The 24182-nt window shown below is 43.2% G+C and overlaps 1 protein-coding gene and 1 long non-coding RNA gene across 3 annotated transcripts in view; one reads left to right on the forward strand and one right to left on the reverse strand.

Annotated features, from left to right (window-relative positions):
• The window catches only part of FOCAD (focadhesin), a 458830-nt gene that overhangs the window by 428978 nt on the left and 5670 nt on the right, over positions 1 to 24182 (reverse strand). For both annotated transcript variants that reach the window (XM_069765982.1, XM_069765975.1), the window contains exons 2-3: positions 13921 to 13988; positions 7323 to 7397 (exon numbers count right to left, since the gene is read on the reverse strand). In XM_069765982.1, the coding sequence (XP_069622083.1) occupies positions 7323 to 7397; positions 13921 to 13977 (132 nt within the window). In that variant the 5' untranslated portion in view covers positions 13978 to 13988. The remainder of the gene's footprint in view (positions 1 to 7322; positions 7398 to 13920; positions 13989 to 24182) is intronic.
• Positions 14275 to 24182, forward strand: part of LOC138676570 (uncharacterized) — a 156896-nt gene continuing 146988 nt past the window's right edge. Inside the window, exon 1 of the long non-coding RNA XR_011320795.1 lies at positions 14275 to 14369. This is a non-coding gene — a long non-coding RNA (uncharacterized lncRNA). The remainder of the gene's footprint in view (positions 14370 to 24182) is intronic.

Here is a 24182-nt window from a genome sequence, read left to right on the forward strand (position 1 = left end):
AAATACTGCTCACAACAAAGCATGGTCAAGGGCTCGGTACACAGTTCCACCCCTGAATCCACAAGCTGTGCACTTCCCATTAGTTGGATTGACAGCACTTGATTGCTAAGTGTGAGCACGGCCTGAAATAAACCCACGGCCCTGCATATTACAGGAGCGGAACAGGTGTGCACACGCACAATGCCAGTGCTCACCGCAGACAGGAGAGAGGGACGAGCGAGCGCTAGCACTGACACTGTGTGCGCTGGCTGACTGAGCTCCTGCAGCGGCATTGTAGATGTGCAGGCCGTGCTCGCTCTGGGCAAGCAAGAGTTGTCAAACAAGCTAAGGAGAAGTGGGCGGGGGTGGAACGGACCACTGAGCCATTATTCATACTGTAGAGCCCTCATTTATATTTTGGAGGAAAAAAAAACGTCTTCTATACAATTGAACAGGTATGCGTTTTATAGACACTTACGGTAAGTCCCCTACAAGACTGTATAAGCGGTTTAAAGGGAATCTGTCACCAGGTTTTTGTAACCTAATCTGAGAACAGCATCATGTAGAGACAGACACGGATTCCAGTGATGTGTCACTTACTGGGCTTTTTCATCAGTAGGGGGTTATTACTAGAGGACTAGTAGTCCTGCAGCCATGTAGTCCTCCATATTCAGGATCTCTGCAATTATGCTACTCTCATATGTGGCCAAAAGACTGGTTACCGATTCTCTCCAAATCTTGTTTTGTCTTCCTTTAAACATTTATCCAAACCCAGAGTGATATCTATTGGCCTGTTTGCAGTGTGTGTGTGTGTGTGTGTGTGTGTGTGTGTGTGTGTGTGTGTGTGTGTGTGTGTGTGTGTGTGTGTGTGTGCCACGCCCACTCCACATAGCCCCAACCAATCTCTAAGCATCTTTCATTTCACCAGAGCTGTTTATAAGAAGCTGAGCTGTGATTGGTTGCTGTGAGCAACAGTTTTCCTTGTAGACAGTTCTGGTAACTGAGGTCTATTATTCCTATCATTTCTATGGTGTTATCGTCCTTCTGTAAAGCTGGAAAGAACACAATTTATTACCGTCCTGACACAGACCACCCTCTGCCACAGACTGCAGGGGGAGCCCAGAATCAGGAAAGTCTTTTTCTCTGGCATGAAGCATCCTCATTAAAGGGAACCTGTCACCCCCAAAATCGAAGATGAGCTAAGCCCACCGGCATCAGGGGCTTATCTACAGCATTCTGATAAGCCTCCGATGTATCCTGAAAGATAAGAAAAAGAGGTTAGATTATACTCACCCAGGGGCGGTCCCGGTTCTGTTTGGGTCCAATGGGCGTCGCGGTCCAGTCGTGGGCCTCCCATCTTCATACGATAACGTCCTCTTATCTTCTTGCTCAGGCGCAGGCGTACTTTGTCTGTCCTGTTGAGGGCAGAGCAAAGTACTGCAGTGCGCAGGCGCCAGGAAAGGTCAGAGGTCCAACACCTGCGCACTGCAGTACTTTGCTCTGCCCTCAACAGGACAGACAAAGTACGCCTGCGCCGAAGCTGCAGCGTGAAGACAAGAAGAGGACGTCATCGTAAGAAGATGGGAGGCCCCAGACCGCACCGCCTATCGGACCGGACCGCCCACCCAGGTGAGTATAATCTAACCTCTTTTTCTCATCTTTCAGGATACATCGGGGGCTTATCTACAGAATGCATTACAGAATTCTGTAGATAAGCCCCAGATAACGGTGGGCTTAGCTCATCTTCGATTTTGAGGGTGACAGGTTCCCTTTAACTTAAAACTTCAAATACAGATTAAAAAAGAAACACAAGACGAATTTCTACAACTCAGGTATCATTTTAATCGGGGTAACAGAGTCAACCTGACATTGTTGGCTCTGACGGGATGATGTGGGATATTAGGGGTAGTAATCCGATTGCTCTGGTTGATGGGATGAGGATATTAGGGCTAGTAGTCCGGTGGCTCTGGCTGAGAGGATGATGTGGGGTATTAGGCCATGTTCACACGTTCCTGATTTCCCTGCTGTTTTTTCTGCACTAAAAACCGCAGCTCTTGGCAGAAAACGCAGGTCCTTTTTTTGGTGCTTTTTTGGTGCGTTTTTTAATGCAGTTTTCTATGCAGAGTCTGTGTGTTTTCTAGGAAGTTTTTTAGGGTTAAAATGGCTGAAAATACCCTACCCCTAACCCTAACCCTATTCTAACCTTAGTGGGGGAAAAAAAAAAATTCTTTATTTTTTTTATTGTCCCTACCTATGGGGGTGACAAAGGGGGGGGGGGGGGTCAATTACTATTTTTTTTATTTTGTTCACTGAGAGGTTATATCTCAGTGATCAAAATGCACTTTGGAACGAATCTGCCGGCCGATTCGGCGGGCGCACTGCGCATGCGCCCGCCATTTTGCAAGATGGCGGCGCCCAGGGAGAAGACGGACGGACACCAGGAGGCCGGGTAAGTATAAGGGGGGGAGATGAGGGCACGGGGGGGGCGTCGGAGCACGGGAGGGTGGCATCGGAGCATGGGGGGGTGGGATTGGGGCACGGTGGGCAGCCACACTGCAGCGGTTCTGCACCACAAAGCGCAGAAAACCCGCAGATATTTTTTTCATCTGCGGGTTTTACTGCGGGTTTGACCTCACAATGGAGGTCTATGGGTGCAGAACCGCTGCAGTTCCGCAAAAAGAAGTGACATGGTACTTCTTTTTTACCGCAGCTATTCAGCGCGGCTTTTTTCGCGATTTTCCGCAATGTGGGCACAGCAGTTCCTGTTTTCCATAGGGTACATTGTAATGTACCCTGCATGGAAAACAGCTGCGGACCCGCAGCGGGAAAATCGCGACGGTTCCGCATTAAAAAAAAAGGATGGTGTGAACATGGCCTCAGGGTTAGTAGTCTGGTGGCTTGTTTACCAAAAGGATCTTGAATTAGTTGAAAATAAAATACTATCAATATTTGGGTAATCATTTAGTTAATTTGTGTTACAAATCTGTAGTGTTGAATATATGATGTGAAATGTTTTATGTGCAATATAATCATTATAATTTGGTATAACTAACCACAGTTTGTTTCTATGCCCGGGCAACACCGGGCTCTTCAGCTAGTTGTTTATATTATTTAGTTGATTATTAGCATTATTAGTCCTAATAATTCTTTCATATGGGCTATTATACTTCATTAGTCATTTAGGGCACCATTTCAGATATGAATTGTAATGTGCCAGGACGTTGTAAGGCATCATGGCAGTGACCTAGGCAAACATGGTCCATATAAGGAAAATGTGGGGGATTTATTTTCAGCCAAAAAGGTAACAAACAGTAAAGAAACCCCAAAACAACAAAGACTTGCCTGGCTAGGTGTGCATTTTGCACATATAACCACTGTGCATATCCTTCTCAGAACCACACCATATCAGTCCGGAGGCTGTGACACGCTGAAGCTTTTCCTTCAGCCTTTTCTGTGTCTGTAATGAGATGGCCTCACCAGCTGAGCTGGCTAAGCCTACTACCAGTACTGAAGGGGGAGTGGGAGTGATGAGTCCCACTACCAAATCCTCCTCATCACTCCAATAAAACCTGGCCCAGAACTACCATAAATAAAACGGCTCAGCACCTAAGCTGCTGCACCAATCATTACTCCCTGGTTTTAATATACACTCTGTCCAATATCTAACAGGTCAGCTGCCTACAGTACACATGATTAATACTGCTTTCTGTATTTCTATCATATTTTCTTACAGCATACCTGTCATATGTTATCTTTTAAAGGGAATCTGTCAGCAAGTCTTTCCTACTTCAGCTGAGCACAGCATGATGTAGGCAAAGAGACCCTGAATCCAATGATGTATCACTTACTTTACTGGGTCTAACCATTCTGACATAGAGATTTAAGATTTAGCATGAAGCATAGCTGAAAAAGCTAAACATGCCCACACCAGGCTCTTTATTTACATTGTCAGTAGACAGTGAGATGCTTATCACAGGAGGTGTTGAAGTCATACTAGCAAGCACAGGATGGCATACTTTGGACAATGATAATCACCAAGTGATAAAATCTTCATTGCAAGTAAACACCACACAGCCAGATGTTCTCCGATTAAATAGCAAAACCTTTTGACAGATTTTTTTAACTTTTGAAATTGTCATTGAGACACTCTGGAGAGGGGTGAGCATTTATAGTGAGGAGGATCTCTCTCCTTCTATTATTATTTTTCTGTCTTTCTCTCCATTGAGTTACATTACTTTTTATACGGTGTTCTCACAAAGTCCCTGTTTTTTATGAAGTAAATGATCTTAAATATGCTCAATGATAAAAATAAGATACACAGCCTTCTTTTTGTGTGTTTTTTGTTATCGTCCTTTTATTTTGGTATGCTTGTATGTAGTGAATGACAATGTAAATGAATCGGAAATCATTTTTGTAAGGTGTATAATATTAACATTAATTCTAATGATTGTATTTAAAGATATATTTTGTAGGATGGATCCAATATCCATTTTTTAATTGCCACAATCAGCCCCCAAAGCACTACATGAACTGGGTGTTGCTAACACCAAAACAGATCTCAGCACCTGTCTGCCATATGATGGGCCTGCACAGAAGATAGAAGACCTGATGGAGAGGGCCCTGCCTGCCCTATTGTGTTATGCTTGGCTGAAAAGAAGCAGATCTGGCGCTCCCTGTGCACCAAACATCCTGGGCTCATTAGGGTTGGGTAAGTCTCCGACAGTAAATGCTTTCTTTTGTATCTGGAAGCCAAGCTCATATTTCAGCCTCAGACAGAAAGACGCTGGTAATTTTCTCTAGTCATGCCATCACGGCAGAGACTCACTTTACTTATGCTATTCTGCTTTCTTCCTTTAGAACATGATTTTCTGATAGATTTCTACGTTTTTTCGTGACATATTGTACTTCAGGATAATGGTAAAATTTGTTCGATATGACTCGTGTTTTATTTCTGAATATATTGGAAATTTGGAGAAAATCTTGAAAATATAGCAAATTTCAAATTTTTAATTCTTATGCCCTTAACGACCGCCCTTTAATTGCGGCAGTTAAGGGTACTTATTCCTCAGCGACGCTTTTTAACGGTGCTGAGAAATAAGGGTATAAGCTCTCCCCAGCGTCAGAAAATCTCCAGGGTCTCAGCTACTGGGGGTAGCCGAGACCCCGAAGAACATGATTCGGTCGGTTTTTACCATCCTCAGTCTTGTGATCGCTGTTACTTACCGAATAACGGCGATTTAGAAAAAGAAAAAAAAAAAATCAGATCTCATTCATTTCTCTCTCCTCTGATATGATCTAGCATACCAGACTGGACTTCTCGCAGATCACATTGATGGTCCATGTGGTGGGCGAGTTTCTCGCACCCATAGACTTGCATTGGCATTTTTTGGCGTACTACGGTGACAATCGCAGCATGCTGCGATTTCATACGCACGTATAATACGGCCAAGAAAATTACGCAGGATGCGAGCTGCCCCATAGATTAACATTTGTCTGAGTGCTATGCGATTTTTAATCTCATAGCACTTGTCCGTATTACGCTCTAGTGTGATTCCGGCTTAACTCTGTAGTGGTGTCTCGTCTATATTCCACCTGGATGTTTATGAAAACATTGACAAAACGTCACTACACGGTCTCACACTGTCCAATCACGTTTGTCAGCGACACATGTTTGATAAGGAGAATTCATTTACACAAGTTTATTTATTTCAGTTCTTCAATACAAAATGTGAAACTCATATTATATAGAGTCATTACAAACAGAGTGATCTATTTCAAGAGTTTATTTCTGTTAATGTTGATGATTATGGCTTACAGCCAATGAAAACCCCAAAAGTCATTATCTCAGCAAATTAGAATACTTTATAACACCAGCTTGAAAAATGATTTTAACATCCGAATTGTTGGCCTACTGAAATGTATGTTCAGTAAATGCACTCAATACTTGGTCGGGGCTCGTTTTGCATCAATGTGGCGTGGCACGGAGGCGATCAGCCTGTGGCACTGCTGAGGTGTTATGGATCCAGAGTTCTCTCTTCAGAGTCACCATCTCAGTTGCCAGAATTGACTGTATGATGTGACTGCATAAAGTGTGCTACACAAGATTTCCGCAGGACAGCCGAGTGGAGGGGCAAAAGCTCATATATACGATAATGATGATGACTGCACAGTGCCTGTCACACAGATAGAGAGTAGGAAATAACAGTGCAGCCTCGCTGACTGTATACTTATTTAGCAGACTACAGAGAGGACGATAATCATACTGTTACCATAGGGATGATACTTGATCCAGCAAGTTATGTGATGCGGTGCTGATACTCCAGAAACTGATAGCAGAGCATTGAGGAAAAAGAAGCAGAGGGAAATCCAAAATTCGAGATGGAGTTTGAAAAACCATAAAACAGTGGATGAACTATATAGCAATAAGTGCACTGTATGTAAGAGAAATGCTGAGTGTAACAATCAGGTGGAGGGTGCTTCATTAAAGAGAACCTGACAGCTGATACATGCTGCGCGATCCAGGGGCCGCAAGTGTCCGGCACGGGCTGTATGATCTTAGTCAGGGATGTTTGACTCTGAAACGCTGCGGCGTATCACAGGATATCATAACGTAAAAGCAGCTAGGGACCAAGCAGCAAGAGAGAGTAGTCAGGCAGGTGGGTCCCCAGAGGCTTCTCCCTGCCCACTGCCCTGGATTGACAGGTCTCTGTAAGTGTACATATCAGGAGAGACGTGGCAATCCAGGGCAAGGAGAAGCCATCAGGGACTGGCCTGGCCAACTAGTGTCTAGCTAGGCTTGACCTCAGGCGGCTTTTAAATTATCTCTTCTCTGAAACTCAGCATTTCAGAACCAAACATACCTTGCTGAGCTCATACAGCCATTGCCTGATATATGCTGCATGAAGATCAGAGAGCATGTACCTTCAGGCTCACTTTAAGTAAAAACAGCTAAGGGCAAAAAAATATATCTCTGCCATTTTTTTCTCCATGCATGTAACAGGTAGGCACAGCAGTAGAACATTTCTCTAATTCAAGGAAATGATCATACCAACTCAAACCACTTCTTTGTGGGGCTCTGTAAGAATGACTTCAGTTATTGTAATATTAAAAATAGCTCCAGCCAATTCTGGTATATTGGAGGCCACCATCAAATCATCCTTCATCTCAAACTTATATTAGTAAATTACAATTTACAACTAATCACTACTTGAAAGTTTTATGTGGATAAATCTCTTATGCCAAGCTGCTTAACTACAAAAAGAATGAAAATAATAGACTGCATGTAATAATATTCATGCTATAGTTGGAATGTGTAGTGCCTAATCTTTCAGAAGAACACTTACCTGATTTGAAGATTGCTTGATGATTCCAGAAGAAGCATTCTCTTTTAGAACAGAAGCAACCAAGTGGGCAACCGCCTGTAAGAGAAAAAAATAACAGTCTGATAAATCACACACCAACATATAGAGAGATCCAATATATAATATATATATATATATATATACAGTGGGGCAAAAAAGTATTTAGTCAGTCAGCAATAGTGCAAGTTCCACCACTTAAAAAGATGAGAGGCGTCTGTAATTTACATCATAGGTAGACCTCAACTATGGGAGACAAACTGAGAAAAAAAAATCCAGAAAATCACATTGTCTGTTTTTTTATCATTTTATTTGCATATTATGGTGGAAAATAAGTATTTGGTCAGAAACAAAATTTCATCTCAATACTTTGTAATATATCCTTTGTTGGCAATGACAGAGGTCAAACGTTTTCTGTAAGTCTTCACAAGGTTGCCACACACTGTTGTTGGTATGTTGGCCCATTCCTCCTAGCAGATTTCCTCTAGAGCAGTGATGTTTTTGGCTTTTCGCTTGGCAACACGGACTTTCAACTCCCTCCAAAGGTTTTCAATAGGGTTGAGATCTGGAGACTGGCTAGGCCACTCCAGGACCTTGAAATGCTTCTTACGAAGCCACTCCTTCGTTGCCCTGGCGGTGTGCTTTGGATCATTGTCATGTTGAAAGACCCAGCCACGTTTCATCTTCAATGCCCTTGCTGATGGAAGGAGGTTTGCACTCAAAATCTCATGATACATGGCCCCATTCATTCTTTCATGTACCCGGATCAGTCGTCCTGGCCCCTTTGCAGAGAAACAGCCCCAAAGCATGATGTTTCCACCACCATGCTTTACAGTAGGTATGGTGTTTGATGGATGCAACTCAGTATTCTTTTTCCTCCAAACACGACAAGTTGTGTTTCTACAAAACAGTTCCAGTTTGGTTTCATCAGACCATAGGACATTCTCCCAAAACTCCTCTGGATCATCCAAATGCTCTCTAGCAAACTTCAGACATGTACTGGCTTAAGCAGTGGGACACGTCTGGCACTGCAGGATCTGAGTCCATGGTGGCGTAGTGTGTTACTTATGGTAGGCTTTGTTACATTGGTCCCAGCTCTCTGCAGTTCATTCACTAGGTCCCCCCGCGTGGTTCTGGGATTTTTGCTCACCGTTCTTGTGATCATTCTGACCCCACGGGGTGGGATTTTGCGTGGAGCCCCAGATCGAGGGAGATTATCAGTGGTCTTGTATGTCTTCCATTTTCTAATTATTGCTCCCACTGTTGATTTTTTCACTCCAAGCTGGTTGGCTATTGCAGATTCAGTCTTCCCAGCCTGGTGCAGGGCTACAATTTTGTTTCTGGTGTCCTTTGACAGCTCTTTGGTCTTCACCATAGTGGAGTTTGGAGTCAGACTGTTTGAGGGTGTGCACAGGTGTCTTTTTATACTGATAACAAGTTTAAACAGGTGCCATTACTACAGGTAATGAGTGGAGGAAAGAGGAGACTCTTAAAGAAGAAGTTACAGGTCTGTGAGAGCCAGAAATCTTGATTGTTTGTTTCTGACCAAATACTTATTTTCCACCATAAAATGCAAATAAAATGATAAAAAAACAGACAATGTGATTTTCTGGATTTTTTTTTCTCAGTTTGTCTCCCATAGTTGAGGTCTACCTATGATGTAAATTACAGACGCCTCTCATCTTTTTAAGTGGTGGAACTTGCACTATTGCTGACTGACTAAATACTTTTTTGCCCCACTGTGTGTATATATATATATATATATATATATATATATATATATATATATATATATATATATATATATATATATATATATATATATATATATACACACATACAGTACAGACCAAAAGTTTGCACACACCTCATTTAAAGATTTTTCTGTGGAATTATGTACTTAAAGTGTGAAACAACTGAAATTATGTCTTATATTCTAGGTTCTTCAAAGTGGCCACCTTTTGATGTGATAACTGCTTTGCACACGCTTGGCATTCTCTTGATGAGCTTCAAGTGGTAGTCACCGGGAATGGTCTTCCAACAATCTTGAAGGAGTTCCCAGAGATGCTTAGTACTTATTGGCCCTTTTGCCTTCACTCTGCGGTCCAGCTCAACCCAAACCATCTCGATTGGCTTCAGGTCTGGGGACTATGGAGGCCAGGTCATCTGGCGTAGCACCCCATCACTCTCCTTCTTGGTCAAATAGCTCTTACACAGCCTGGAGGTGTGTTTGGGGTCATTGTCCTGTTGAAAAATAAATGATGGTCCAACTAAACGCAAACCGGATGGAATAGCATGCCGCTGCAAGATGCTGTGGTAGCCATGCTGGTTCAGTATGCCTTCAATTTTGAATAAATCCCCAACAGTGTCACCAGCAAAGCACCCCCACGCCATCACACCTCCTCCTCCATGCTTCATGGTGGGAATCAGGCATGTAGAGTCCATCCGTTCACCTTTTCTGCGTCGCACAAAGACACGGTGATTGGAACCAAAGATCTCAAATTTGGACTCATCAGACCAAAGCACAAATTTCCACTGGTCTAATGTCAATTCCTTAAATTCTTTAGCCCAAACAAGTCTCTTCTGCTTGTTGCCTGTCCTTAGCAGTGGTTTCCTAGCAGCAATTTTAGCATGAAGGCCTGCTGCACAAAGTCTCCTCTTAACAGTTGTTGTAGAGATGTGTCTGCTGCTAGAACTCTGTGTGGCATTGACCTGGTCTCTAACCTGAGCTGCTGTTAACCTGCGATTTCTGAGCCTGGATAAACTTATCCTCAGAAGCAGAGGTGACTCTTGGTCTTCCTTTCCTGGGGCGGTCCTCATGTGAGCCAGATTCTTTGTAGCACTTGATGGTTTTGCCACTGCACTTGGGGACACTTTCAAAGTTTTCCCAATTTTTCGGATTGACTGACCTTCATTTCTTAAAGTATTAATGGCCACTCGTTTTTCTTTACTTGGCTGCTTTTTTCTTGCCATAATACAAATTCTAACAGTCTGTTCAGTAGGATTATCAGCTTTGTATCCACCAGACTTCTGCACAACACAACTGATGGTCCCAACACTATTTATAAAGGCAAGAAATCCCACTTATTAAACCTGACAGGGCACACCTGTAAAGTGAAAACCATTCCCGGTGACTACCTCTTGAAGCTCATCACGAGAATGCCAAAAGTGTGAACAGCAGTCAAAGCAAAAGGTGGCTACTTTGAAGAACCTAGAATATAAGACATATTTTCAATTGTTTCACACTTTTTTGTTAAGTATATAATTCCACATGTGTTAATTTATAGTTTTGATGCCTTCAGTGTGAATGTACAATTTTCATAGTAATGAAAATACAGAAAAATCTTTAAATGAGGTGTGTCAAAACTTTTGGTCTGTACTGTACATGTACAGTAAACTTCAAACATTGCACTAATTATGTATCTCAAAGACATCTTTCTATTGTATGTATCTATATTGCATATACACTACTAAAAAAAAAAAATAAAGGTGTGTCCAAACTTTTGGTCTGTACTGTATGTAGAAGAATTGATGCTGCTATGCTGTTATGAAGGCATAACAAATATTGATGCTACCCACTTGTCCCAGATCTCTGCCTCACTTCCCTCACCCAGGTCCGCTATACTCGGTCGTGCTCTACATCGGGCTTTGCAGATGGCCTTGTGTGATCCCATGTGAGCATCTGCCCAGGCCAATACAAAGCTAACCAAGACACACACCTGTATCTTGGTATTAAGATTTCAGTGTTCCTGGCCGAGTTGCTCTATACATCTTGACCTACTCAGCTGATTTATGCAGTCTCCTGAACGTCTTCCGGCTGCCAGTGGTTTCCATCATCCCGCCTGACTGTGGTCTCTTGGACCTCTTTCGCCTGCCTGAGGTTTCAAGCATTCCAGCTGCCTGTCTGCGGTCTTGTGGACAGCTTGTGTCTACCTACGGTTTCCATTTCCTCAGTTGTTGATGTCCCCTGTGCCTCACCTATCTGCTGCATCACCGCCCGTGGCTTGTGAGCCCATCCAGACCTTGGGCTTGCAAGATCTGCCTCATCTGGTGAGTCTAACAATTGATTTGATTTAGATTTCTCTTTATTCACTTTGCATTTCGCTAAAACACTTATGTTTGAAAGGATTCTTACCTTACGGCATTTTTCAAAACCTGTCTAAAAATTTTTGCACAGTAGTGCATATACAGTCATGGCAGAAAATGCACCCTTGAAGTTGCTCCAGAAAATGAAATATTTCTCCCAAACAATTATTGCAATTACACGTTTATTTTCTTTGTGTGCATTGGAACAACACACACAAAGAAAAAAAAAAAAAAAAGGAAATTGGACATAATGTCACACAAACCCCCAAAATAGGCCAGACAAATTTGTTGGCACCCACAACTTATTATTTGGTTGCACACCCTTTGGAATAAATAACTTGCTTCCTATAACCATCAACGAGCTTCTTACACCTCAACTGGCATTTTGGACCACTCTTCTTTTGCAAATTGCTCCAGGTCTCTCATAGTTGAAGGTGCTGTCTCCATTTTAAGATCTCTACACTGGTGTTCAATGGGATTTAGATCCGCACTCATTGCTGGCCTTTTCAGAACTCTCCAGCTCTTTGCTCCCATCCATTTCTGGGTGCTTCTTGAAGTATGTTTGGGGTCATTGTCCTGCTCGAAGTCCCATGACCTAGAACACAAATCCATCTTTGTGACACTGGACACTACATTGCGGCCCAAAATCCTTTTGGTAATCTTCAGATTTCATGATGCACTGCAGACAGTCAAGGCACCCATTGCCAGAGGCAGTTAAAGAACCTCTGGAGATGGACTTGTATGCTTGAGATGGTTGAAATTGTTCAACAATTTTTGGTTCTCAAATCCTCAGATAGTTCTCTTTTCTTTTTGCTCTCCATGCTTAGTGTGGTACACACAATGCAAAGATTGAGTCAACTGCTCCCCTTTTTATCTGGTTCCAGTCGTGATTTTCATATTGCCCACCCCTGTTACTTGCTACTGGTAAGTTTGAATGATCATCACATGCTTGAAGCAAAGTTGTTTAACCAGTTTTGGAAAGGTGATAATTTTATCCAGCCCATTTTGGGGGGTTTGTGTGAAATGATGTCCAATTTGCCTTTTTTCCCCTTTGTTCTTTCTTCTGAATAACAAAACATGTGTAACAAATAGTTTTCTGGGTGGAATACTTCATTTTCTGGAACAATTTCAAGGGTTCCAGCACTTTTGGCCATGACTGTATGTATACACACACTCCTTAATATAAATATTACAACACCAATAAGGAAGAGTTCTGGTATTATGAAAATTACAGGATCGATAGACATGCAAATGATGACAAAATGGAAGCAACATTTACAAAACATCTCGAATTCTTCAGTATCAATTATGAGCGCCATGTGGAAAAATACACAAACATACACACCTTGGCATGGTGATAAACATGCTTAGCCATCCTGTGACGTAACTATTCCTTCTTGGTTATGGAATTTATAGGTCAAGGTGTGTGTGTGTGTGTGTGTGTGTGTGTGTAAATACTAATAGTGTACGTACACATACACACTTGCATATATAAATTCTACACACTCATCAACATTTAAATTTCATCACCAAGAGGGATATATACCGTATTTTTTGGACTATAAGACGCACCGGACCATAAGACGCACCCCAAATTTGGAGTGAAAATTGCAGAAAAAAAGATTTATTTATAAGATGGGGGTCCGTCTTATTGTCCGAATTTACAGTATCTTACCTGAGGGCTGGCGGTGGCAGAGCAGTGTCACAGGAGGCATGGTGTCGGCAGAAGTGGGGTGATGCGGTACGGCGTGCACCTGAGCAGGGTCCCTTCCTGCTTAGGTGGGAGACGCCACGGCCTGGTGTCCATGGGGGGGTTGCAGCAGTCGTGTGGCGACGGCAGAGGTGCGGGGATAATGGCTGTGGAAGGGACCCCGCTCACGCCATCCCACCTCCTCATCCCCGCACCTCTGCCGCCGCCACACCACTGCCGGAAAGCCTGTATTCCAACTATAAGATGCACCCCCCATTTCCCCCCCTTTTTTGGGGGGGAAAAAGTGCATCTTATAGTCGGGAAAATACGGTATTTTGTGTATATTATGCATATATTTTTTTGGCCAAATATTGGTATTATGAGTTGTTCCCACACCCTACTATTGGTTCAAAGAATACCGAAAGATGTCAGCTTGCTATAGGCACATCCATTTTATTAATATACTGTACCCTTGCATTCACCAAGCTGCATGAGGACTCGTCAAATTCTAATTTTTTTTTTTTTATTTTTTTTTACTATGAGCGGCCTATTTATCTGGGCGGATTTGACACCCAAGCAATATATCATGAAATTGCTGCAAACCAACGCTCATGAATTGCTATACAGCAAGGGTAGACAGAACTCAGTAAATCAGTCCAAAATTGAATTTTTTTTTTCCTTTTGCTTGTGGCCTAAAAATGTAAGTAAAAATGAGGTACGATAGTTTGATATCACAGCATATTTGCCCAAATCTGCCTTCAATTATTCAAACGTTAATTAGTGCTGACTTGATATAAAAAGTCCTACCTGTGTCTGAATAAGTGAATTTGGAAATTCTAATCTTTTCTTCAAATCTTCTGACATTTTCTGAATCACTGAAACAACACAATATAAGGGATAACGTTAGGTTTCATTCCGCATAGTCTGGATGATGAAAAGGCTATCTCCTGAATGCACAAGCGTGGTGACAAGGCTCTTAAAGAAGCATTTATGTAGAGTAAGGAAAATAGCTACCCTAGATCAAAAGTAAGTTGGGTGTGTGTTAGCTGCAGGACCATGGAACACTCCCTCTACACATGCTTATCTAAATGTAGCAGCGTGGGTGTCTTCACTTTCATATGCATGCCACCCACCACTTCAGATCCTTTCAGAAGAAGGGTTAATTAGGCAACACTGGCCTGCCTACACAGCGTGGAAGTGGAGGCCACTCACAGACTTGTGTCCAACTGTGAAGCCCAGGAATTGTATCCACCACGGTGAGTTCGGTAATTTTCTCATTATATGTACTATCATATCTGTCCTTGCAAAACTCTGCTGTGATAGAGTAAAAAATCTTCAAACCAGCTTAACAGCCAAAGTACATGGATGCCCGGGAGACATTACAATAGAAAACGGGGCTTTATTTAGGGTTCCACAACAGTAGCCCACACAAAATGCTGACGCGTTTCAGGCTAACCTAACTAAAGACGCTTTCCTGATTGTGGCCACATGCCCCAATTACTAACCCCATAGTCATAGGGTTTCACCTCTCTATTACTAACCCCTGGGCTTGATGTTAGCTGACAATACAAAGATAACATGAACCCCAACCCTATTGCCTCTCTAGCCACTGCACCAGGGCAAGTGTTAAGAGTGAGGCTAAACTTCAGATTTGGCTCATCTTATGGATGCCCCATTTTTGGGGCTGCTGAGGGCTAATGTTGGTAGCCTGGAAGGAGGCCAATATCCCTGGCCTCTTCCCAGGCTATTAACCCCTTCAAGATGCAGCCCTTTTTCGTTTTTGCGTTTTCATTTTTCGCTCCCCTCCTTCCCAGAGCCGTAACTTTTTTATTTTTCCGTCAATATGGTCATGTGAGGGCTTATTTTTTGAGGGACGAGTTGTTCTTTCCAAGTGCAGTTGAAACTGCAAAAAAAGTGCAATCCCACACTTGTTTTTTGTTTGGCTTTTTTGCTAGGTTCACTAAATGCTAAAACTGAGCTGCCATTATGATTCTCTAGGTCATTACGAGTTCATAGACACCAAACATGTCTAAGTTTTTTTTTTTATATTAATAAAATGGTGAAAAAAAATTCCAAACTTTGCTAAAAAAAAAAAAAAAAAAAAAATTGCGCCATTTTCCGATGCCCGTAGCGTCTCCATTTTTCGGTATCTCAGGTCGGGTGAGGGCTTATTTTTTGTGTGCCGAGCTGACGTTTTTAATGATACCACTTTTGTGCAGATACGTTCTTTTGAACGCCTGTTATTGCATTTTAATGCAATGTCACCGCGACCAAAAAAACATAATTCCTGTGATCAGGTTAATCCTTTTTTTTTTTTTTTTTTATTGATAGATCGGGCGATACCAAATATGTGTAGGTTTAATTTTTTTTTATTGTATGGGGCGAAAGGGGGGGGGGGGAGGGGGGAATTTAACCTTTTATACTTTTTTTTTTTTTTTTTTTTACTTTTTCCACGCTTCAATAGCCTCCATGGGAGGCTATACTCTGGCACAACTGGATCGGCTCAGCTACATAGGAGCAATCATCAGATCGCTCCTATGCAGCTGAATTACAGACTAGGGTGGCGCTCACAGCAAGCCGGCATCAACAACCATTGAGGTCTCAAGGAGACCTTTGGTTGTTATGCCGACGCATCGCTGACCCCCGATCACATGACTGGGCTTGGCGATGCGTGCATTTCCAGCCCTATGGCCAGAAGCGGTAGTTATATGCCACTGTCAGTGTTTGACAGCGGCATTTAACTAGTTAATAGCGGCGGGTGGATCGCTATTCCACCTGCCGCTATTGCGCGCACATGTCAGCTGTACAAAACAGCTGACGTGTCGCGACTGATGTGGGCTCACCGCCGGGGCCACATGAAAGGGGGAGACACGACATTCGCTGTACTAGCACGGCGCATGTTGTGAATGGGTTAATATTAGCTGAGAGCTGTCTGTTTAGCCTTTGGAAGACCCCACGTCATTTTTTTCTGGGGTCTCCATGTGAACTAACAAGTACAGGCGAAGCTAACAGCTGTGAGCTGTTATTAATGGCCTGGGAACATTTCAGGCCAATGGTCCCTTTCCCAGATTATTATTATCAGCCTCCAGCAGTCGGCTTTCCCTCTGCTGGTTATGAAAATTATGCCACAGCCCACGTCATTTTTTTAAAATAAATTTTAAATTAAAAAACAAGTACAGAAAAAAAAAGCACAAAGCACTGATGACATAACACACTGACAAATTCCCATCACTATATCTTTGAGCATGTTTAAACACCCAACACTCTTTAGTTTCTATGCTGCATTTCGTTCCATGTGGGTCACACTGACACGGATGCCACATACAGGCACACGGAGCACACATCTCACCAGCACCAAAAATCACCAGAACTAAGATACATTAGGTGTTTTGAGGGAGCGCCCCTTCTTTTTCAGAGTTATGTCAAGCATTACACCTAGAATGAACACCTTCTGAGGACGTTCCCAGTGCATAGAGAAGCATTTTCAAATATTAACAAATATTTGTATAAAATCAATTACATGCAAATAATCTAGAAGAAAAAAAAAAAGGGGGGGGGGGGCGGCTTGAGCCTTTGCTTATAAAAAAATGTGAAGATTTTTATTGTGTAAAACATACTATATGTTTCCAGGGAATTGCCCTTCTCTTTAATCATTAACAGTTGTTTTAATTTTATAACATAAATCCATAGTACAAATGAAAATAGGAAACTTTGTAATGTTTCTTTCTCCTCCAGGACTGGTCACTCACTCAATTCATGGGAAAATGTTTGTTTAGGGAAGACATATTTTCCCCATTACAGAAATAGGAGGTGACAGTTGGTGCTCGTAGTATTCTATGTAGAGGGAAGGATAAGGGAGAAGGTAGATTCAGACATAGGTATTGTACGGTAAGTTATCCTAAAATGACAGAAACAGCTCTCTGTAAAATCTTATCAGCACCAACAGGAGAGTCTGTATTCACTGCAGACAGATCAGATTTTATCTCAGGATTGAGAATTTTGCGAGTGACTGATCAGTCCTGGAGGAAAAAAAAGATTAATATTTCACTAAGAAGGTATAGTAGAAAGTTTGCAGTTTTCACATAGTAATAATTTATGGGGGAGGGGAATTTAAAAAGACAGTTACTCTTCAAGAATCCAGTAACATGTCTACCTGAAATGCACAAGTCCTTACAATGTTGTTCTCTGCTTTATTTATATAAGCTTCTGCACCATCTCACACTTGGGGATCATTCACACATCCCATTTTATCGCACGAGTGCTAGCCATGGTTTTACCAGATAGCACTCATGCCTTTGATATTCTATGGGGCTGTGTACATGTCTGATTTTTTCCTCAGACCAAGTTGATCCAAGCATTGGTTTGAAATCGGCAATGCAAGTCTATAGGTCCATGAAAAAAAAAAAAAAAAAAAAAAAAAACACACTGATATGATCCAAGTGCAGTTCGATTTTCACAGGCTGTCAGAAAGGAGGTGAAAAAAGTTTTTTCTTTTCTCTCTCCACATATGAGAAAAACTGATGGCACTCGGACCACACACTGATCAAATAATCATAAGTGGAAAATGCTGACATGTGAAGCAGCCCTTAGCTAGACAGACTCAGGACAGTACAGAAATGGAGGATCTGCTCCTTTATGTGCTAGAATATTGACAATCACACAACTTTCCAGGAGACACAACTAATAAACAGGTAAACAATAACAAAAAAAGTATAACGTATATAAAAGAAAGTATAATAAGAAATGTTAATATGTATCTGCGGAGAAGACAATGTTCTAACACAGAGGCCGATGTTCATAAAGTGCTTGCCACATCTTCCTTGGTGCTTTGCTCTCCATACTCGTGCAGAGCCGCTAGTCCTGCTGCTCCCATGGCTCAGACAATGCATCTGCATGCAGACAGACCTCTTGCCAAGGTAAAGTATGGTGCAATGCCATGTGGCTTTCCATAGAGGGGAGCATGGGTGGTTGGACTGCACACAAGCTTATTGTATGAATTTGGCACGTGGCTGAAATGAGCAATCATGGTCTCCGATCCCAGGCACCAAATTATTCCTGGGCAGAGCTTACTGGGATGAGATAATATGTGCAGAGATAGTTGCTAATAGTAAGCAGAGCTGTGGAGTCAGTGTCCATTTTGGTGGAGTTGGTATAAAATGGACAGAAAAGATTCCTAATATATACCGGTAATACATTGGGTATAGTAGTACAATGCAGCATGTGCAAAAAATGTTTTCTTAAGAATTTGGGAAAGTTATGAAATGTCCTATAAATGTCTGTTCTGTTCCTGATCTAATGATCTTGGCTTTTAGCGGAGATGAATCTGTACCGCACTTTATGTACATGCTCAGTAGTGACCAGTGCTGTGGAGTTGTAGATGAGATGAATCTGTACCGCACTTTATGTACATGCTCAGTAGTGACCAGTGCTGTGGAGTTGTAGATGAGATGAATCTGTGCCGCACTTTATGTACATGCTCAGTAGTGACCAGTGCTGTAGAGTTGTAGATGAGATGAATCTGTGCTGCACTTTATGTACATGCTCAGTAGTGACCAGTGCTGTGGAGTTGTAGAGGAGATGAATCTGTGCTGCACTTTATGTACATGCTCAGTAGTGACCAGTGCTGTGGGGTTGTAGGCGAGATGAATCTGTGCTGCACTTTATGTACATGCTCAGTAGTGACCAGTGCTGTGGGGTTGTAGGCGAGATGAATCTGTGCTGCACTTTATGTACATGCTCAGTAGTGACCAGTGCTGTGGAGTTGTAGATGAGATGAATCTGTGCTGCACTTTATGTACATGCTCAGTAGTAACCAGTGCTGTGGGGTTGTAGATGAGATGAATCTGTGCCGCACTTTATGTACCTGCCCAGTAGTGACCAGTGCTGTGGAGTCGTAGATGAGATGAATCTGTGCTGCACTTTATGCACATGCTCAGTAGTGACCAGCGCTGTGGAGTCGTAGATGAGATGAATCTGTGCTGCACTTTATGTACATGCTCAGTAGTGACCAGTGCAATGGAGTCAGGGAAATTGAAGAGTCGGAGCCAGTCTAAGGTTTGACGTATCAACTCCACAGCCCTGTGTAAGTAATAATCAGTGTCTGTCAGGCTCTACTGGTGCCCATTATATTTCAGGATAACAATCACACAGGTTAAAGGGACACTGTCACCTGAATTTGGAGGGAACAATCTTCAGCCATGGAGGCGGGGTTTTGGGGTTTTTGATTCACCCTTTCCTTACCCGCTGGCTGCATGCTGGCTGCAATATTGGATTGAAGTTCATTCTCTGTCCTCCGTAGTACATGCCTGCACAGTGCAATCTTGCCTTGCGCAGACGTGTACTATGGAGGACAGAGAATGAACTTTAAACCAATATTGCAGCCAGCATGCAGCCAGCAGGTAAGGAAAGGGTGAATCAAAAACCCCAAAACCCCGCCTCCATGGCTGAAGATTATTCCCTCAAAATTCAGGTGACAGTGTCCCTTTAAACTTCTTTATTCTGCCCGACATCTGCCATTACAGGGCACAGGGACCGGACATGGTGCTTTGTTAGGCTACGTTCACATTAGCGTTGCGTCGGGCGCAGCCGCGGTGATGCATGCATCATGCGCCCCTATATTTAAAGGGACACTGTCACCTGAATTTGGAGGGAACAATCTTCAGCCATGGAGGTGGGGTTTTTGTGTTTTTGATTCACCCTTTCCTTACCCGCTGGCTGCATGCTGGCTGCAATATTGGATTGAAGTTCATACTCTGTCCTCCATAGTACATGCCTGCACAAGGTAAGATTGCATGCGTCATTTTTGGCGCAAGCGTCAGGGCGCAGAGGAAGCAGCAAGTTGCATTTTTTTGCGTCCAAAAGCAAGCCAGAAATGGACGCATGCGTCACAAAACCATGCGTTTTTGCATGCGTTGTGCGTTGCGTCGCCGACGTAACACACAACAACGCAAATGTGAACGTACCCTTACTTGTCTCCTGCACCATACAGACATTAGATGTCAAAAACTAGCAGGACCTTCTACTGACTGCTGTCATCTAACAGCATCAATCATGACACAGGGATAAAGTAAAGCAACTCAGACCAATAGCTGCTTATAACAGATTAGAAATAAGACATGTAAAAGTAAACATCTCTGCAAGTTAAAGACTTCCCAGGTTTGTACACCCCTTCCACGGCCCAGCAGTCGGCACCAATGTGCCCTAGGAGTGTTCTCTTTTTTATTTCAATGCCTGGCCAGCACCTTTTCTATATCATATTCATGCATGAACCAACAATTGACCCCCACACATACAATATCAAACAACCTCCCCTCTCCATTCCCCCTTGCAATCCATATCACCTCTGTCATCCACTATACAAGTAATAGCAAAGCCAGAGTCCGGAGAGACAACATATGTGCACACCTTTGGAATCTGTAGCTTCTGTTACATCATTAACGTTCCCCTTGTCAACGCTCCTAGATTGTCCACCTTTGGGAACAATTTTTTATTTTACTTACAAACATTTGGGTATATAAAAATCATGCATGCGATTGTGTTTCATTAAAAATGTTGCCTGACTTTTACAGGCTCTTTTCATCCCTGAAAATTCAACTTTGATGTGTTCAGTGGTGGGTCACTCCATGGTAACTTACGTTACATTCACAAGCCAAAAACTGGCTACAGACTGTTCTTTGAAGGCCGGCACAAAAAGGAGTGGATGTATATTGTACATTAACTATTCTCAATAGATTTCAACAGTTTGATTCTTCAACAATAAAATTAAATACAAAATACAGCGTTATTACTTGGCAACTTACGTAACACAAAAAGGAAAGACAATTGTCCAGATCATGAGTCTGCCCAACTTTCTGTTCTGAAAACAGGGGAGAAGCACTATTTGTATTGTATTTAAAAGGTACCTTCACACTAAACGACGCTGCAGCGATCCAGACAACGATCCGGATCGCTGCAGCGTCGCTGTTTGGTCGCTGGAGAGCTGTCACACAGACCACTCTCCAGTGACCAACGATGCCGGTAACCAGGGTAAACATCGGGTAACTAAGCGCAGGGCCGTGCTTAGTAACCCGATGTTTACCCTGGTTACCAGCGTAAAAGTAAAAAAACAACCACTACATACTTACCTACCGCTGTCTGTCCTCGGCGCTCTGCTCTGTACTGGCTGTGAGCGCGGCCCTGCGCTTAGTTACCCGATGTTTACCCTGGTTACCAGCGAAGACATCGCTGAATCGGTGTCACACACGCCGATTCAGCGATGTCAGCGGGTGATCCAGCGACGAAATAAAGTTCTGGCCTTCTAGCCCCGACCAGCGACATCACAGCAGGATTCTGATCGCTGCTGCCTGTCAAACTGAACGATATCGCTAGCCAGGACGCTGCAACGTCACGGATCGCTAGCGATATCGTTCAGTGTGACGGTACACATAGTCCAAGCAACTTTATCAAATTTATTTTAAACCTCTCAAGTTAAATGCAACAGTTTTTATTACAAGAAATATAGATAATTTACGTTACAATATGTTACCATCCTTTGGATTAACCTTATTGTAAGGTAAATTACCATCATCTTTGTAACGTAAGTTACTATATTGTGTTGTAAGATAAGCTACCATGGAATGACTCTGGTCATAAATCTCTGCAGTAAGGCTGTCAAAGCAAGCTCACTGATAGATTCTGAGTTAACTCATTCAGCAGCCAGGAATACAGTGTAACATAAAAACTATAGAAGGAAACTGTTTAATATTTTTTAACAAAACCTAACTTCAAAAATTATTTTAGCCCCAAATACATTAATTAAAAAAAAAGAAAAAAAATGAATAATTTTTTTCCCCAAAAATAGACAACCCCTTTAAATGAGACTAGCAATAAGGTGTTTTGGGAGAAATCAATGTAAGAAGTGACTAAATAAAGCTACTACATTTGTATATGTGTTATTCAAAAAAATCATTTTGGAAATCTAAGCTTCGTTATAGTCATAGCAGCTGTAGAGTCACTGGCCAGCATATCAAGGTGTTAAACCTAACTGACTATCCTAAGGATCACACCAGTGAATTTTCTCTCAAAGAAAATCGGCCAGTTATGCTAATCACAAAGTTTGATCTAAGTGTCGTCTAATATTTTCTAATGAGGAGATGGAAAAAAAAAAATGTCTCCATCTTCTCCATTCTGTCAGTCCATGAATATCGGGACAGCACTCAGATGTCAACCAAGTGCAGTCTGATGTTTTCTATGAACTTGGTGATTTGCATGGCCAAGTGCAACTAGGTAATTGGATCCAAATCAGGCAGTGCAGTGTGAGACCCAGCAGTGGTTCCACTGCTCCAATTCGTTCTCTGAACGGGGCTCCATACACTGGACAAAGACAGTGATTGTCATGGGATCTTAATTTTTTGAATTACAGCCGACCAGTGTGGATTAATATTTTTTTAACCCCTTCCCGACCCATGACGCCACGTAGGCGTCATGAAAGTCGGTGCCAATCCGACCCATGACACCTATGTGGCGTCATGGAAAGATCGCGTCCCTGCAGGCCGGGTGAAAGGGTTAACTCCCATTTCACCCGATCTGCAGGGACAGGGGGAGTGGTAGTTTAGCCCAGGGGGGGTGGCTTCACCCCCTCGTGGCTACGATCGCTCTGATTGGCAGTTTCACTTTCAACAACCAATCAGAGCGATTTGTAATATTTCACCTATTATAACTGGTGAAATATTACAATCCAGCCATGGCCGATGCTGCAATATCATCGGCCATGGCTGGAAACACTAATGTGCCCCCACCCCACCGATCGCCCCCCGATCTGGCCGGTACACTGCTCCGGCTCCCCTCCGTCCAGTGCTCCGCTCCCCCCGTGCTCCAATCAGCCCCCCGTGCTCCAATCACCCCCCCTGCACTCCGATCCACCCCCTCCCCCCCCCCCAGTGCTCCGTTCCACCCCCCCGTGCTCCATTCCAGCCCCCCCGTGCTCCGTTCCACGCCCCCCGTGCTCCGATTCCCCCCCCCCGTGCTCCGATCCCCCCCCCCCCGTGGCCCCCCCCCCACCCCATCATACTTACCGATCCAGCCGGGGTCCCGTCCGTCTTCTCCCTGGGCGCCGCCATCTTCCAAAATGGCGGGCGCATGCGCAGTGCGCCCGCCGAATCTTTCCAGATTCGTTCCAAAGTGCATTTTGATCACTGAGATATAATCTATCACAGTGATCAAAATAAAAAAAATAATAAATGACCCCCCCCCCCCCTTTGTCACCCCCATAGGTAGGGACAATAAAAAAATAAAGAAATTTTTTTTTTCCACTAATGTTAGAATAGGGTTAGGGTTAGGGGTAGGGTTAGGGGTAGGGTTAGGGGTAGGGTTAGGGGTAGGGTTTCGGTATGTGCACACGTATTCTGGTCCTCTGCGGATTTTTCCGCTGCGGATTTGATAAATCCGCAGTGCTAAACCGCTGCGGATTTATGGCGGATTTACCGCGTTTTTTTCTGCGCATTTCACTGCGGTTTTACAACTGCGATTTTCTATTGGAGCAGTTGTAAAACCGCTGCGGAATCCGCACAAAGAAGTGACATGCTGCGGAATGTCATGTGTACAGCGATTTTTGTTTCCCGTAGGTCTACATTGAACTGTAAACTCACGGGAAACTGCTGCGGATCCGCAGCGTTTTCCGCAGCGTGTGCACATACCTTTAGAATTAGGCTATGTGCACACGGTGCGGATTTGGCTGCGGATTGGCCGCTGCGGATTCGCAGCAGTATTCCATCAGGTTTACAGTACCATGTAAACATATGAAAAACCAAATCCGCTGTGCCCATGGTGCAGAAAATACCGCGCGGAAACGCTGCGCTGTATTTTCCGCAGCATGTCAATTCTTTGTGCGGATTCCGTAGCGTTTTACACCTGTTCCTCAATAGGAATCCGCAGGTGAAATCCGCACAAAAAACACTGGAAATCCGCGGAAAATCCGCAGGTAAAACACAGTGCCTTTTACCCGCGGATTTTTCAAAAATGGTGCGGAAATATCTCACACGAATCCGCAACGTGGGCACATAGCCTTAGGGTTAGGGTTGGAAATAGGGTTG

Source organism: Ranitomeya imitator, chromosome 1 (assembly GCF_032444005.1).
Source record: "Ranitomeya imitator isolate aRanImi1 chromosome 1, aRanImi1.pri, whole genome shotgun sequence".
Taxonomy (NCBI): Eukaryota; Metazoa; Chordata; class Amphibia; order Anura; family Dendrobatidae; genus Ranitomeya; species Ranitomeya imitator.